We start from the raw sequence: 15650 nt of genomic DNA on the forward strand, positions 1-15650 counted from the left end.
CCTTCCGATGTGTCACTGCCCCAGCAGCGATGGTCGGGCCAGCACAGAGCTACCGCCATAGCTTTTCGGCATTTTGAAGATTCAGTTGCTGGATTGGTAAAGTGGTGTTCTAGAGCCGGTGGAGAGTTCGGCGAGAGGCGAGAGGCTCCACCCCAAAACGCCGTCTGCGACTCTGCGCGCTCCGGTGACCCTACCCCCCTCCCCCCCTACCCCTGTTCCCTTCTCCGAATCTGTTTTCTCGACAATCATCATCACCACGAAAAGTCAAGTGAGTCTCGCTCCAGCCTCTTGCCCTCTCCTCCACCACGCCGCCGCGACCCTCCCTCCGACATCTGCGACAGCATCTCCAGCAGACGCCTTCGATCCTCCTCTTGTTGGCCCCGGTGTTATCGAGACAGTCGACATCCTGGCTCTGCAATCGACGACGTACGCGGGAGGATCTGTGGCCGTGGCCTCCCCAATGGCCCAGCCAAATGCAGAGCCAGTAGAAGAGTACGAGTATGTGCACGCAAGCATCACACCCCCCCTTTCCTGTCTAAAGCCTTCAGATCGCTGACCCCCTCGATAGCTATGAAGGACTGCCGCCCAATTTTTCGTTGCTGCAGAACATGACCGCGGGCGCTTTTGCTGGCATAGCTGTAGGCGTCACTGGCCTCCCCACCAGCCATTCCACGAATCTCGCAGACTGATGAGTTTACAGGAGCATACGGTCATGTACCCGATTGATGCTATCAAGGTGCGCAATATTTAATATCTACATTGGGATCATGATGTGAGGAGTTTGTGCCGACTGACCGCCACGCAGACCCGGATGCAGATTCTAAACCCGACGCCCTCCGCAGTCGTCAATGGCATGATACAAGGAGGCTACCGAATAGCCACCGGGGAGGGAGTCCTCAGTTTATGGCGTGGCATGTCCAGTGTAGTGGTAGGAGCTGGTATGTAAACTGGGTGAAACTAGATGTGACATGGACTGAGAGTGACTCCAGGTCCGGCACATGCCGTCTACTTTGCTACTTATGAAGCTGTAAAGCATCTGATGGGAGGTAACCAAGCAGGCGTACACCATCCTCTGGCAGCAGGTATGTTGACATAAAATTTCTGGCCTTGGGGCGGATTTTTGCTAATGAAGCTCCAGCCACCAGTGGAGCTTGCGCAACAATTGCAAGCGATGCCCTCATGAACCCATTCGACGGCAAGCTAACCTGCATAATTTTGTCTTGGCTATGCTAATATCTAGCAGTCATCAAGCAACGAATGCAAATCCATGATTCCCAAAAGATGTACAAATCGATGGCCGACTGCGCAAGATACGTCTACCGAAGCGAAGGTTTATCCGCGTTCTACGTCTCATACCCCACCACGCTATCCATGACCGTCCCGTTCACCGCGCTGCAATTCCTCGCCTACGAATCGATTTCCACGGCCATGAACCCAACGAAGACTTATGATCCCTTGACACATTGCGCTGCGGGAGGAGTAGCGGGAGGTTTTGCGGCAGCACTCACGACGCCGATGGATGTAGTGAAGACGATGCTGCAGACGAGAGGAACGGCAAATGATCCGGAGTTGAGGAATGTAAATGGTTTTCTAGAGGGCTGCAGATTACTAAAGAGGAGAGAGGGACTAAGAGGGTTCTTTAAGGGAGTAAGACCAAGAGTTGTGACCACGATGCCGAGTACAGCAATCTGTTGGTCGGCGTACGAGGCTTGCAAGTGAGTCCTCTCCCCCCTATCCATGTTCCACCTCAAAATTCTAACGTAATTACAGGGCTTACTTCATCCGCCAAAACGATTCAGTAGTCTAATGCCACTCCATTTGACAATCTTCGAGGATCACCACACCAAAACAACCACCAATAATACATCCACGATCTGCCCCTACTTGCTTGGATACCTCCGGCGTACGGATTACACAAAAGCATTCATCCACCTCCACCTACCTTCATCTGTACATACTTCTTCTACAACCACTAGATCTCTTTCCGGGGGTGTTCGTCTCTCACGCACGCACATTCTGTTTTGGTTCGCACGTCTGGCTAAACTGATAGTAGCTGGCAGGGGTTACATGGCGTTTTGACTTGAGTTTCTTTAATCTGAGCAATGGTGCGGTGCATTGCTGCGTGCATGGCATTTTCGTTTCCGGTCCACAACACTTTGAATGTGGACTTGGGTGGAGAAGGGAGGCAGTGTGTTTAGAGCGAGCGCTGTGAGCAAAGACGGGCAGAAAAGAGGAATGAGGAGAAAATATCATGAAATGTGTGATTTGTACTTGTAGAGTAGGCAGGCAACTGGCGAGCGAACGATGGAGAGATCATCGATGATAATGGGGAATATCTGGGAGAGATGAGGTGTTGATGAATAAAGAAGTTAATCGCCAGATTTCAATGCTTTCGATGAATTTTGTGTTCAGTCTTAGATGAGAATTGCAGAGAGGTGCGAGTTGTGCTGTGTTGGTTTCAAGTGTGCTCTACAGCGATGAACTTCGTGAGTGAAAGGGGGTTCAAGAACAGAAGGCAAAGTTCCTACGAGAAAGGAAGGAAAGAGTCTGGGGGTTTTAAACAAGTCGGATGCTTCTGGCGACAGCGTATCTGATAGAGATAGATATATTCGGATAGAACGATACATGGGTATAGGTAAACAAAATTTCAAATGCCGTGCCTCGCCCCTTTAACGAGTTTAGAAAAGGGATGCACACTAAAAGTAAGACTACTTTGTCCGCCTCTTAGATTGTCCTCTTAGCATCAAAGAGGGTGGTTCTGACGTGTCGAATAGTTGCGAACATCTAGGTTCAAGTTCTTAACTATGAATCGTCGAGAGCATCATCTTCTCCAACGTTTCCTCGACTCATAAGTCGCAATTTCATCGCAATTTCTCTTGGTCTTTCTTTCAGCATCACCCTTGAACTCTATGGGATCTGGGCTCGGCTGTTGCAAGGCCTTTTGATATCTCAAGACCCGTTGAAGTTCTGAAAAATCTGAAGGAAACAGGATTCTCCAACGATTCTCGATCATATCCTCGATCACATCCTCGACCGTGTGAGACGTATGGTCCGGGGTTCTTAACGACCAGTTGATTGGGTGGTTGAGTGTACATGTAGTGAATACACTTGCGCCGTAGGTCAGCATGGTTGTGAAAAGACGTGGATCATAGCGTGAGTATTTTATGTGAGCATTGGTCAAGGCGTATTGCCATGGACTGTTCCCGCGCCAAAGTTGATTGGGGTTTGCACCATGTCTCAAAAGTATATCGGCCATTCGAGGAGACCATGGCATTAGTTGTTGATCGTTCCCACGGATGAGTGCCTCAAACAGTAATGGGGTTACTCGCTGCTCAAGTACGAGCGATCTGTCTTCTCTCACCTCCCTCTCAACATAGAAGTGAAGCCCATGTCGGATCGCAAGTACAATGAAGTTTCGTTTCCATTTCCGTGGTTTGTCGCAGGCCATCCATGACTCAATGGGAAGAAAATAACTGGAGACAAGACTTGCACTCAGCGGCCCCCCATCTATTCGCCATTTTTGCATCCCCACGCGAGAAAGCTCGTCAATGACGGACAAATAATTAAGCTTATCAGCGTCTTTCACCTCCGTAGCATAGCCCATGGTTGTGCTTATTGAAGCCAATACATCAGCGTTATCGTAGGGAGGCATAATTATTTGAATGCCTGCATTACCGCAAAAGAGATCCCTCTTTATCATGATGACACATGATATTGCTATAGATAGGTTAGGATCAAAGTCGGGGGTACTGATTGCGGCTGAGATCAGAACCCTCGCCCTCGCTGTGTCGAGGAAGTCCTTGACAGTTTTATGCATAAAATGCACCGTCGAATAGCAGTTGGGAACTACACTGGCGCCGTCCAAATTGTGTAATTCTAGCAGCCCACCGCACCGACTTTTCAAATGAATATCCAATTCTTGAATTCGAGAGTTGGCTTCATCATGGCCAATTGGCCCTTTGCCCTCGTCAAGTAGCATGTTCTGGAATGTTCCCTTAAGTGCAAATTCAAATTCGAGTGCGGAAACGTTCCTACAAGACAACCTCACAAGTGTTTCAAAGATTCGAAAAGTTCGGGCGGCTTGCTCCCGGTAGAGAGGATCGACATGGGTCAGCATGTGCGTATAGAACTTATCTAGATCCGAGGGGAGTTCAGAAAGTCGCCTTCGAAGGTCGCCGATACAATCGCGATTTCTGAGCCCATTCAAAAGTGACTTGACAACGAGCGTGACCCATAGAAAGACCCCAGAAGCTTTTGTAACCACTTCATTCACCAATTCTGCAGCATGGGCAGGTTCGGCATCCTTGAGGAGTCGCATTCTATCATGGCCTTCGAGTTTGTCAAAGACATAAGCTTGTATATCGTCGAATGTGAGGTCTTGCAGCCGAAGCATGGGCATGCCTTTGAAGGCATCATCAAATACCACCCAAGGTCTACTCGACACACATAACTTTACGTTTGAGGTTCTCGAGGATAGACCTTTGAAGAATTCGGCGATTTCCTCGTGGTCACCGTCATATTCATCCAGCCCGTCGATGAAGAAGCACACCTTTGAGGAGCTGGGGAGAAGGACAATCCAACGTTTAAAAGCTTTCTGTAGTGTCGACAAGGAGTAAAGATGGTCGCGAATTTTTGTGTGATTGACCGTAGAAGAGGAATACATGGCCCATTCCTCCGGAAACACGACGCGAACAAGGTTTGGTTGTTGCTGTAAAGCTTGAAAAAGTAAGGATTTGAGAAGTCCTGCTTGTGATCGCTGGATGGGAGAGCCACTGTTCCAGAAAAAAAATCCTGATATGTCGAGACTTGACTCGCCAGCCCAATAATTGAGCTGCTGACGAGTTTTGGCGTTATTGAATATATATCGCATCAAGGTCGACTTGCCACTGCCAGCTTTGCCGTTGATCCAATAGAGCCCACTTCCTGTCCTGAGCCATTCCCGGAAATTGCTCCAAGGACAGCCTTCTTTTCGGGTTTCATCGAAAATCCATCTGAAAGTCTGGCGGTGCGCTTCAGGAATGGCATCATGGCGATCATCAATCATGGTGAAATGAAGGTTCTGTACCATTTCCACTTCGATTGTCTGCGCTTCTGATATTGCTAGCAAAGTTGAGGACTGAGTACTGCTAGCGTTCTCGGTTGACTTCCGAAAAATATGATCTCTGTGGTTGAGAAGGTCTTCCCTAATCAGGGTGCGGGTCTCGAGAAGGGCTGCTATACTTTTGGAAGCATACGCATTCAAGGATGAGATAACCTCATCTTGCCGAAGTAACAGAGCTCCGGCTTTTTTCCTACATGGGGTGATGAGCCTCTGCGCAGGAGAAAATCTATGTTCTGCCTCGGGATGGAAAGGAGAAGATATACCTGATGGAGGCAATGAGATGTGAATTGAGCTCCTCGCGACAATCGGCAATTCTCCTCGCCAGAGAGTCTACACCATCTTTCATGCACACGGCCTTGAGTGCTTGCCTGAAGCTCTTCCACTTCCGAGATGTATTTTTTTCATCAAGTTGAACCTTTTCCAAACGGGAAAGCAGCTCCCCAGACAGCTTGACACAAACGCAGCAGATAATTTCGAGCGCTTTCGCGTCGGGCGACAGGTCGCCCAATCTTTCAAGTTCTCTCCACGAACTCCTGACACCGTTTGTTAATTCAATCAATCGCCGGGTGGCATTCCCACACTCGATATGGTCCAGTAGCGCTCCATGCCTGTAGAGTTGCTGCGACTTCGAGACGAGGCTGCCACCAAACTGGACGAGTTGAGCGACAGCTGCCGCAATATCCAGCGCCGAGAGCGGGTCCATCACAGCCGAAAATGCGGGGAAAAATCATGAACGGAGAGGCGAGGCTTTGCAGGACAGAAAAGAGGCAGGTTGACGGTCGTGAAGAAATCGACAGGCCACTTGCCAACACAGCCGCAGTCAGCCTTGAGGTTCGCCCATCGCGAGAGTCGCTTGACCACCCAATACTATTGATTCGTCGACATGTAGCTCTTTTCTTCCCAGGCTAGCTTTTGTACTTCGCTGCTCAGAAGGTTTGAGAATTTGTGGAATGCAGTCGTTGATCCCACGTGGGGACAAGGTCGATGTGGAAGCAGCATCAACCTCAATATTCACGTAGCACTGGCTCGTGCTCACGCCCCATTCTCACTGTTGACCTTGCTTTGTGCTGTGTTGTGTACTGTAGCGAAGAGTATGCTCCTTCGAGTCAGATCGGATTTGGCGAGTGTAGTGAGGCGTGAGGCTGCATCCGCCACAGGCCACCACAGCCCCACCTCTGGACAGGATCAACATCGGCCGCTAGAAAGCGCTTCAACTCAACACAGCCTGCCTCGTCTTCTTCCACGATTCACCTCTGCGAGGCTTCCCTCATCGTAGGAAGCTGCGACATTCATCATATCGATCGAGAGGACAAATGAAGAAGAGAGGGGAGGATTATTCACGAGCCCCCATTAGTCTTAACTTCGCGGGGCAGGGACTTGTCTCGCTTCGTACGTCATCCAGGGCCACCCAGGCAGGAAGCACATGATCAGCTCTCTTCAGACCTTCAACATATACAAAGACGGTATTTCGAGCACAGCATCCTCTCTACGAAACGACATTCATGAGCCGGCGAAAGGGGACTCACGAACGGTGCGGCCATGATGCGAAACAAGACCTCGTCGTCCTTGCAGAAGACGTACGATGAATGCTATCTGATATGTTCGACTGCCGTGTATTTCGAGGGCCAGGTCAGAATTCCTATGGACTTTGAGCTCTCAAACACTGCCGGAGCTCAGATACTTGAGTGAAATACAATAGGCTAACGGCGATTATGGCAGGGAAATGAAGCAGAGGCTTTACGATCATGGCGCTCCGCCCTCGACCAAATCTACTATCACAACGCGTACCGCGTGCCTGCAGGTTATGTCCCGAAATCCGAGACCGAAAAGGCGCTGAAAGACAGTCTTCGGGACATGGAAATGCAGTGCAAAGAGCGGGTTGACTTGTTGGAAGCATTGAGACAGTCCAGACAAGAGAAAGCAGCAGCAGATGCGTCCACAGAAGAACACAGTGGGAAAATACATAAGAGTTCGTCGAGGATACCAAGACAGAGCTCTGAGTCCGAGAATCGTGATCGAGGCTTCATTGGAAATGGGACCATTCCGGCTGTTGGATACCCTGACCTCTCGAGGCCTGCTCCGCCTCTGCCTCAACGACCTGCGATGGTATCCAAGAACAGCTCTGAACAAGCAGTCGTGGGGTTAAGATCAGCAGCCAATTGCCCATCCTTATATCCTCCTTCGTCTTCTTCAAGAACAATCACACCTACTTATTCCGCTACATTAGCACCGCCAACGAAGACCTCGAGAAGTCCAAGTCCCGAGAAGGGCCGAACAATGCTCCACACATTACGATCTGGCGATAGGAGTTCGAGGAAAACGCGGGCATCAGGCGTCAAAAGAGAAAACCCTATCACGAATAAGGCTGCATCATTGGCATGGCAATCAGTGGGGAGGTCAAGCAGGGATAGGCTTGGACGTAGCCTCGATGCGGAAGCTGATCAAAGCTCTACGACACTCCCAGAGCCTGGTCGAAAAGATAGCACTAGCGATCCGGCACCAGTTCGACCATCGTCATCGAATAATATTCGCTATGATAGCAGAACGAGAACTCTTGTCCACGAATCTCACTCACATCTTCCCGTATCAAGCCCTCCGGATCTGCTGACTGGGAAGGTGGAGCTATTTAATACTACTGGCCGCTCAAACGGCTACCCTTTCCCTCCAACAGACCCAGGCCGACCAGGTCTGGTTTCTGGGTCCATCCTCAGTACATCTTCCCTTCGAGACTTGATAGATCTCGAACCTCCAACACCTCCTGTCGCTGAACCAAGAAAGACTCCTCCACCACCTCCACCGCACTCAAGATCACCAACAAAGTTTGAGCCTGTATCTTATCCTACCTATTTGAAAGAATACCCGGAGACTGGCTCCAGGAGGAGTAAGGCAGAAAAGGGCTTGCCCATACGGCGGAAACATGTGGCCAAGGAAGGAACAGATGTTGAAAGCTCTTCCAGCAAAGTTTCCAGAAAGCCTGTTTCTGCAAATACTTTGCCACCACGACATCGTGATCGACATCAAGAAAGGGACGATGCAAGAAGAGCGCAGAGGAGGGAAGCCAAGAAGCCCAGAGATGAAGAGGTATCTTCCCAGAGTGTCGACGATGACACAAATAGCAGTGGAGGTCAGGCCTCAAAGCCGAAGAGAAAGTTGAAACAGAAACAGAAAGAAAAACCGATACTCGCCGAACCCACTACTCCAACTTCTGATGATTCTGCAGCCTCCGACACGGACGATGCGAAGAAGGCTTGGGAAGAGAAAGTCAAGCAGCTTATGAAACATTTGCCCAAAGGAGTTGATGAGGGCGCTGCAAAACAAATTTTCAACGAGATTGTAGTCCATGGCGATGAGGTTCATTGGGACGATGTCGCGGGTCTCGACATCGCCAAGAATGCTCTCAAAGAAGCAGTTGTGTACCCTTTCCTACGACCAGATCTCTTCATGGGTCTTCGTGAACCAGCTCGAGGCATGCTGCTATTCGGTCCCCCTGGCACAGGAAAGACCATGCTAGCCAGAGCTGTGGCCACCGAGTCGAGGTCAACATTTTTCTCGATTTCTGCAAGTAGCTTAACAAGCAAATATCTTGGAGAGTCCGAGAAGCTCGTTCGAGCGTTGTTTTCTCTGGCGAAAGCTCTCGCCCCTAGCATTATCTTTGTCGACGAGATCGATTCCTTACTTTCTTCACGGTCCGGTTCAGGTGAACATGAGGCGACAAGAAGGATTAAGACCGAGTTTCTGATTCAATGGAGTGATTTGCAACGTGCTGCAGCAGGGAGAGAGCAAAGCGAGAAAGAAAAGGAAAGAGGCGATGCGAGTCGGGTGCTTGTACTGGCTGCAACAAATTTGCCTTGGGCAATTGATGAGGCGGCCAGACGAAGATTTGTGAGAAGGCAATATATTCCGTTGCCGGAAGACGAGACAAGAGCTACCCAATTGAGGACCCTGTTAGGACATCAGAAACACAACCTAGACGAAGATGATATCCAGAGACTGGTGGAACTAACTGATGGTTTGTTTCCTGTTCTTCATTATGGACATAATACTGATTTATTTGAAAGGTTTCTCTGGTTCTGATATCACTGCATTGGCAAAAGATGCAGCAATGGGCCCTTTAAGATCTCTAGGCGAAGCCTTACTCCACATGTCCATGGATCAAATTCGACCGATCCAGTTCCAGGATTTTGAAGCTAGTTTGATCAATATCAGACCTAGTGTTAGTAAGCAAGGCCTGAAGGAATTTGAAGAATGGGCAAGGGAGTTTGGCGAGAGGGGTGGCTAGGGTCTCGTTTTCTTGCTGTAATATATTAGGGTCAAGGAAAGGAATAGAAGGTTACCGGGTCTGATGATACCGTTATTGGATCATGAAGAAGACAAATGCTTATATTTAGATGTCTGTACCCTGATAATACGAACTGTGATGGTTGTGTAGAGGTATTCAAACGCGGACTCTGATTGATGAGGTCGCATTTCCTTAATCTCACTCTTCACCTCTCGCCAATACAAAACTCAATCATCATATCTCGACTCGGGGTATCGGGGAAACCGATGAGAGCTTTCGTTTCTTACACTGCTCATCTAATGCATCACTCCATGCAATGCCCGTCATAGAATACACCCAGTCCCAAACGCCTTCAAATTTGCCCCCTCCCACCAATCTATAACCGCCACCAAGACTTCGGCTTCTGCGCCTCATCTTCTTCTTTCGCTTCCTCTTTCGCTTCCTTCGCTGCCTTTTCATCCTCAGAAACAGAACTCTCCTCTCTCCCCTCCGCACTCCCCACCTGTATCTGCTCTGCTTCTTTCACCTCCTGCACACGCGCAGCCTGCACAACGGCTTCCCCACCCTCCTTACTCTCCCCTCCCTTTGCCCTCTCACTCTCAGCCCCAGCCGCCCCCTCCCTCCGCTTAGCCTTCCTCCTCTCCTCCCTCGCCCTCCTCTTCTCCTCTCTCATCCCCAGCCTCTCCTCCAGCGTCGGTACGGGCGGGCGACTTTCAATCGGCTCACCAAACGGCGCGAGAATGCTATTAACAACATGATGCACTTGTTTGCTAGCCCGCCAGCCAGGAGAGATGGAGATCACATCGCCAATTCTGAGGGAGGAGTTAGGGTCGTGGACGAGGATGTTGCGGGACTGGTTGAAATGCTAGACACCATTGTTAGCACCTGAGTCCTATTGAATTGAAGGGGCGGAGGAAGGCAAGAAGAGGGAGGGGAATAAAATAGGATGGAGAGAAAGGCACACTTTTCCAATATGGTTGTTCCATTTCTGCACGCCGACCCTCACTTTCACAGTCTTCTCCATGAGGCCCGCGGACACGACAACGGCGTTCGTTTGCCGTGTCACCGATGCGGCAATCTTTTGAACAGACATCTTGATCAAATGTCAATTCGTGCTCGAGTTGTGGAGTCGATTGGGTTCACAAATCACGATGGGAGCTGGGGGCGTGAGGTGAGCTCGAGATTGAACTTTTGGTCGGGAGAATATTTTTCCGTTCCGAGATTGGCACGTGATGCGCTCAATGTCCAAGAAAGGAACCTTTAATGGATCTGAACATCAACATATAACGAGGATGGTACAAGCTGTGTATTCGTGCACTCACAGAAGGCCTCTTTGGGAAGTGGGTCTTTGGCTTTTTTTCTTCGGAAGTTTGGTGAGTCTGGCTGTGGTTGGCGCTTCAGCTTATTCCCTGACTCTGTCTGAATGGAACGGCCGGCTTGTTTAAATCCAGACTTGGAAGCTGATGAGCTTAAGTATTGGTCGGAAGCAATCGAACACGCTAAAACCCGATGTGTAGGACCAGGGGTGGAAGTATTCCCTGATCAACCTAATTAATCTCAAATCAGGAGATATATTTTTGTAAATTCGCTGTACTGTTTGTTTTGTACTTCAGACCAGACCCAAAACGCCAAATTCCTTGCCTTTCGTGTATACCGAACGCCATCAAGCGAAGGCATTAATCATATTTGATCAAACAGGGGACCCAACAAGGAAATTCAAGCCCCCAGCAATATTTGACATCTCAACAAAACAGCCATCATCATCCGTATCAACTCCTTTCCTCATCAAGAGTTCACTGGAGGCAAAACCTCTCTTCTCACGAATCATTCGCAGACCATGACCTGCCGCCTTAATGCTCCCTGTCATCGTCTTCGCGTATAACGTGCCTTCCCATACGGCAGGATAGCGAACGGAGATACTTGAGGATTGTGAACCATGGCTTGACTGGAGGTTTCGTAGCGTCTTTTTCTTGAAGGCATCTGGGTCATCCACCGTGAATAGCGCCTTCTCCATGCTTGGGGGGGAAATGAGGTAAGGATCATCGTCGTGGATGGGAAGGTAAGGATTTGACTGAGGCCGCCGCTCTGGTCTTTCATCTACATACGGTACCATAGTGATGAAGATGGGGTCCAATACATCGATGTCAATACCTCCACTGACGGTATGGGTGTTGAACGAATTTGGCGGGAGTCCCGACACGTTGGCGCTCCCCGCTTGCAGGACTGGCATCGTGGCGATGTGAATGCTGCCAGATACGGAATTGAAATTGCTGACCGAGCCGAGGTAGAATGACCCATTGATGCTACCGGCGCTTGAATGGACCCGAGTGGTGTAATTTCGAGGAGGAGGAACGTAAGTCGGATTTACTGCGCCTCTAACTGGCAAATTGACTTCGATCGAACCGGAAGCAGTCTGGGCCTCGAGTTCTGCTGGCGCTGGCGCAGCAGGCAAGACGGGCTGTGGGAATACATTTACTTTTATGGATCCCGATTGTGAAGACAGGCCGAGGTAGTCCATGAGAGGGTAACATCCAGTAATTGAGCCCGACACGGTTTCCACGAGGATGCGCCGTGATGAGAAGGGAGGATTGGCCCGGGCGGTAGACGACGAAACGCCACCACTCTTATCCAAATCCGTGGAAGGAGAAATCTCGGACAATGCGGGGAGCTCGGTGGTCGACCCCAAAAGGCTGGTCTCTGGAAACGCCACTTGACCAGTGGTGGTGCCAAATATTGACTGTCCACTCACATTGATCTTAATGTCTTCCACCACCCTCAAGGTAAGATGGATAGCCTCGATCATTAAGCTCGTAAACTCTGCATCCTCTGGAAACCATGCTGTAATCTCGAGAGAGACGCAATGCGGGCCTCTGCCATCAAGTCGAGCATATTTTGGGGTACTGACATGCAAAACTCTAGTTGCGTGGTTCCAAGTCTTCCTCACCTTTAAACTGGGGTCGCTGACACGGGCGTCAACAGTGATGAATGCCTGGTTGCCATGGCTCGAATCCTTTGGTATTCGCCTCAAACGGATCTCGCCCGCAGTTCCCACGTTGACCGTGCGGTATCCGTCATCTCCATCATAAGTCATTTGAACGATAGTCAGGTCCGCACCAATTGGGAATTCGTAGGTAGCCACATCTTCGTTATGTGTAGCCGAGGGACAGTACGGTCCCGCAGCATCGTCCGGCCGATCATTAGATGGCGGCATGTCTTTTGGTGGGTTTAGGTCGTGGCCCTAGGACTTTATCAGCCAATTATAATATGCGAACGTTAATTTCAAGAGGCCATTAGATGTGATGAGATGTTTGTTTCACTCCACTGGAGACTGGAAAAAGTCGCATATAGGCCACAATTGTGCTTGGGCGGGGAAGCTTGAGCTTACAGATTTAGAACCACCGAAGATGGCAGTCAAGATAGTGCTTGTCACAGTAAAGGCAAGCGCAACCAGGAGCAGCTTCCGAAGGAAAGTTCGGCAGGGAGAACGTCTTCTAGTACTCCGTGATAGGGAAGTTGACTCGCTGGGTATTTCTTCTGGACTTCCCATGCTCTCTGGCTCCTCTCGTCGTGGGAGGAATCCTCGCTCAAGGTGTTGCTCTGGGAATGTGTTGTAGGTAATTGGGCTTGGCGGGCTCTGTTGACTTGGTTGAACAGGTTGACTTGGTGGAGGTTGAATTGGTTGAATTGGCTGAATTGGTTGGCTTGGTTGGCTTGGTTCCTGAGTGGGGGAGGATGTTGGTTCGGGGGACGGCGTGTATGCTGGAGGGGGACCGTTCATCGAAGCAGGCCGCCTTGGAAACAAGTCATCAAGTCGACGAGAGGACACTGGAGACGTCGGTATATATGAAGAGTGGGAGGGGACGGAAGTGCCAGCGGAGTGCGCTGACGCGTAACTCTGTGACGGTAACGACGACGAGTGTTGCGATATCCTCGAGTCTCTTCCCATGCTTTCCAGGAGATGCGGGGGGATCAACGTCTTTGCCTCTGGCTCCTTCGAATCCTCAATTGAAGGGTCGGGGACCATGGCCTGGGCCGAGATCTCCCCACGATTGAAGTATCCATCTGCGGGGCTTAATTCGTCACTAAACGATTCATTGTCCGACTCCTCTACAGAGTAAAGGTTGTCTTGGTGGGGCATCTGAGCTTCCGCAGGGTCCGTATGCTGGAGCCTGGAGATGTCGACGCGATGAAAGTGTGAAGTGGGAAGCAATAAATTGTTGCCTGGAGGAAGCAAGACCAGACGCCTCTCGGTCGCAAAAGATGAGGAGATAAGATGAAGGACGAGATACTTGTGGCAAAACACTTCAAGCACCGAGGCGTAAGCACGGGGGAATATAAGATGTCAAATTAAGCAGTGTGTGTCATGGAGAGCATGGCGTGCCGGTGCGTAGCAGGTATGCAGGCAGGCAGAAAGAATGGCAATGAATGAACGAATGAATGCTACAGATCCAGCACCTTGGAGATTCCCCACCGATGATAGATTGTGGTGGGAGAGGGAGCCGGATTATTGGTTGCTGGAGACGCTCGTCGCCGCAAGGCTGCATCAGGAAGGTGCGAGGAGGGCTCCTGGGACAGTCTTTTGTCCTGCTGGTCACGTGCCAGGGCTAGGATTAATTAAGAGTGTGGCTTGGCTTGTGGCTTGTGGCTTGCTCTCCCACATCTTCTTGAGAAAGTAGAATGCTTCGACAACTGCTACAGTATACCTTTAGCAAGAGCAATGTGCCAACCTAATACATTTATAAGCCGCCACCTCATTCTGTGGGCTCAGAGCCCAGAGCTCAATCCCTCCGATGAATGCTGCCTTGGCCACCGGAGTTCGAATAAGGACTTCGATACAACCTTGGCTGTTTCGTCCTGAAGTAGTTTCACTGAGACGCCTTGCCCATTCACGAGTCACAGGCCGCCTCCGTGACACTCAGCGTTACCCACAAAGGTCTTGGAAGAGTCAGACATCCCGAATCATGAGCGCGAGCTCTGGCCGAATTCACGTGCTGGGCCTTGGCAACCTTGGAAGGCTGTTCGCCCACGAACTGGCTTTACAACCAAAACCGCCGGCTATTACCTTACTACTGCACAGGCAAGGTCTGCTCGATGAATGGGAAGCGGCTGGGGAAAAGATTGAGATTACGACTGATGGTGTCGTCTCCTCGTCCTCGAATTACGATGTTGAGCTTGTGTCTCAAACACAAGAGGGGGTTATTGAGAGCTTGATTGTGGCTACCAAGACTCTCAATACAGTGAAGGCTTTGTCATCTGTCAGGCATCGCCTCACATACAACTCCACGGTCCTCTTTACCCAGAATGGAATGGGCACGGTTGAGGAGGTCACGAGTGCCGTATTCCCAAGTCCTTCCACGAGACCTCATTATCTAAAAAGCATCACATCGCACGGAGTCTACTCTCTCGGCCCCTTTCGGTCCGTCCACGCTGGGTTAGCAAACGTCACGATCGGCCGAGCTATTCTTCCAGGACAATCTGATACCGGAAATCCCTCCAAATCCAAATCTCTCATAGACAGAATCGTCAGCTCTCCAGGGCTTGCGGCAAGAGAAGTCGACCCACAAGAGCTCATCCGCCTCCAAATAGAGAAGCTCGTCGTAAACGCAATGATCAATCCTCTGACAGTTATCTTCGATTGCAAAAACGGAGTACTCTTCAATCGTGCTTCAATCGTCTACTTGATGAGACTTCTACTAGCAGAAGCGAGCCAAGTCATACAATCCCTACCAGAGCTTCGCGATGACCCAGAAATTGCCTCAAGATTCTCAACGCAGAACCTCGAGACGATAGTGCTGGATGTGGCGGAGAAGACAGCCCAGAACACAAGTTCCATGCTACAAGACGTCCGCGCTGGTCGAGCTACAGAAATTGACTACATCAATGGGTACATTGTGAAAAGGGGAAAGGAACAAGGTGTAGAATGCAACATGAACGAGAAATTAATACAGTTGGTAAAGGAAGGGAAAGTGATAGAGGTCGAGGACACAAAGTCAGAGTTTGTGCCGGAAAGTTGGCTTGAGGTTGTGTTCGATGTGTTCGATGTGTTCGACATTCTTTCAACGGCTTCATCGTTGAGATAGCAAAGGGACAGGGCAGGAATGCAAGCCAAATGAAACATTGACACAGCTAGTGAAGGAAGGGAAAGTGGTGTGTGCTGACGACCCAAAAGTCGAAGTTGAGCCGGGAAGTTGGCTTTCGGTACGATTCAGCATTGTTGCATGATGCGGATGCAATATATACAGCATTCTCTTCTCACCCAGTAACCATACC

General features: G+C 50.1%; 6 protein-coding genes across 6 annotated transcripts; 3 read left to right on the forward strand and 3 right to left on the reverse strand.

Annotated features, from left to right (window-relative positions):
- Nucleotides 1-460: 460 nt before the first annotated feature.
- K444DRAFT_639187 (mitochondrial RNA splicing protein-like protein) lies at nucleotides 461-1807 on the forward strand (the record flags this gene model as incomplete). Its single annotated transcript, XM_024884346.1, has 7 exons — nucleotides 461-498; nucleotides 569-638; nucleotides 701-736; nucleotides 806-938; nucleotides 990-1082; nucleotides 1244-1715; nucleotides 1771-1807. 7 exons carry the CDS (start codon nucleotides 461-463, stop codon nucleotides 1805-1807), a joined length of 879 nt encoding a protein of 292 aa, XP_024744051.1.
- A 2322-nt stretch (nucleotides 1808-4129) lies between these two features.
- K444DRAFT_489832 (uncharacterized protein) lies at nucleotides 4130-5804 on the reverse strand (the record flags this gene model as incomplete). The annotated part of the gene is made up of 2 exons (XM_024873188.1): nucleotides 4130-5291; nucleotides 5365-5804. Coding segments are annotated over 2 exons (1602 nt in total), but the record flags the coding sequence as incomplete, so codon positions are not given.
- A 1151-nt stretch (nucleotides 5805-6955) lies between these two features.
- K444DRAFT_515807 (AAA-domain-containing protein) lies at nucleotides 6956-9380 on the forward strand (the record flags this gene model as incomplete). Its single annotated transcript, XM_024873628.1, has 2 exons — nucleotides 6956-9110; nucleotides 9160-9380. 2 exons carry the CDS (start codon nucleotides 6956-6958, stop codon nucleotides 9378-9380), a joined length of 2376 nt encoding a protein of 791 aa, XP_024744053.1.
- Nucleotides 9381-9756: 376 nt separating this feature from the next.
- K444DRAFT_516196 (nucleic acid-binding protein) lies at nucleotides 9757-10473 on the reverse strand (the record flags this gene model as incomplete). Its single annotated transcript, XM_024873664.1, has 2 exons — nucleotides 9757-10245; nucleotides 10345-10473. 2 exons carry the CDS (start codon nucleotides 10471-10473, stop codon nucleotides 9757-9759), a joined length of 618 nt encoding a protein of 205 aa, XP_024744054.1.
- A 476-nt stretch (nucleotides 10474-10949) lies between these two features.
- On the reverse strand, nucleotides 10950-13796 carry K444DRAFT_606083 (uncharacterized protein). The gene is made up of 2 exons (XM_024878917.1): nucleotides 12766-13796; nucleotides 10950-12618 (listed from the first exon to the last, which is right to left on the reverse strand). The coding sequence occupies exons 1-2, from the start codon at nucleotides 13516-13518 to the stop codon at nucleotides 11071-11073; spliced, it is 2301 nt and encodes a 766-aa protein (XP_024744055.1). The 5' UTR covers nucleotides 13519-13796; the 3' UTR covers nucleotides 10950-11070.
- A 545-nt stretch (nucleotides 13797-14341) lies between these two features.
- K444DRAFT_516331 (2-dehydropantoate 2-reductase) lies at nucleotides 14342-15460 on the forward strand (the record flags this gene model as incomplete). Its single annotated transcript, XM_024873677.1, has 1 exon — nucleotides 14342-15460. The coding sequence occupies one exon, from the start codon at nucleotides 14342-14344 to the stop codon at nucleotides 15458-15460; it is 1119 nt and encodes a 372-aa protein (XP_024744056.1).
- Nucleotides 15461-15650: the final 190 nt, after the last annotated feature.

The sequence above is a fragment of the Hyaloscypha bicolor genome (assembly GCF_002865645.1).
Source record: "Hyaloscypha bicolor E unplaced genomic scaffold K444scaffold_10, whole genome shotgun sequence".
NCBI lineage: Eukaryota > Fungi > Ascomycota > Leotiomycetes > Helotiales > Hyaloscyphaceae > Hyaloscypha > Hyaloscypha bicolor.

Bases quoted from the DNA above. Each gene is read 5' to 3' on its own strand.
- K444DRAFT_606083 (XM_024878917.1), bottom strand. From the start codon at position 13,518: ATGCCCCACCAAGACAACCTTTACTCTGTAGAGGAGTCGGACAATGAA. The intron at 12,619-12,765 runs GTAAGCTCAAGC...ATAAAGTCCTAG, and splicing joins TCTTCGGTGGTTCTAAATCT to GGCCACGACCTAAACCCACC.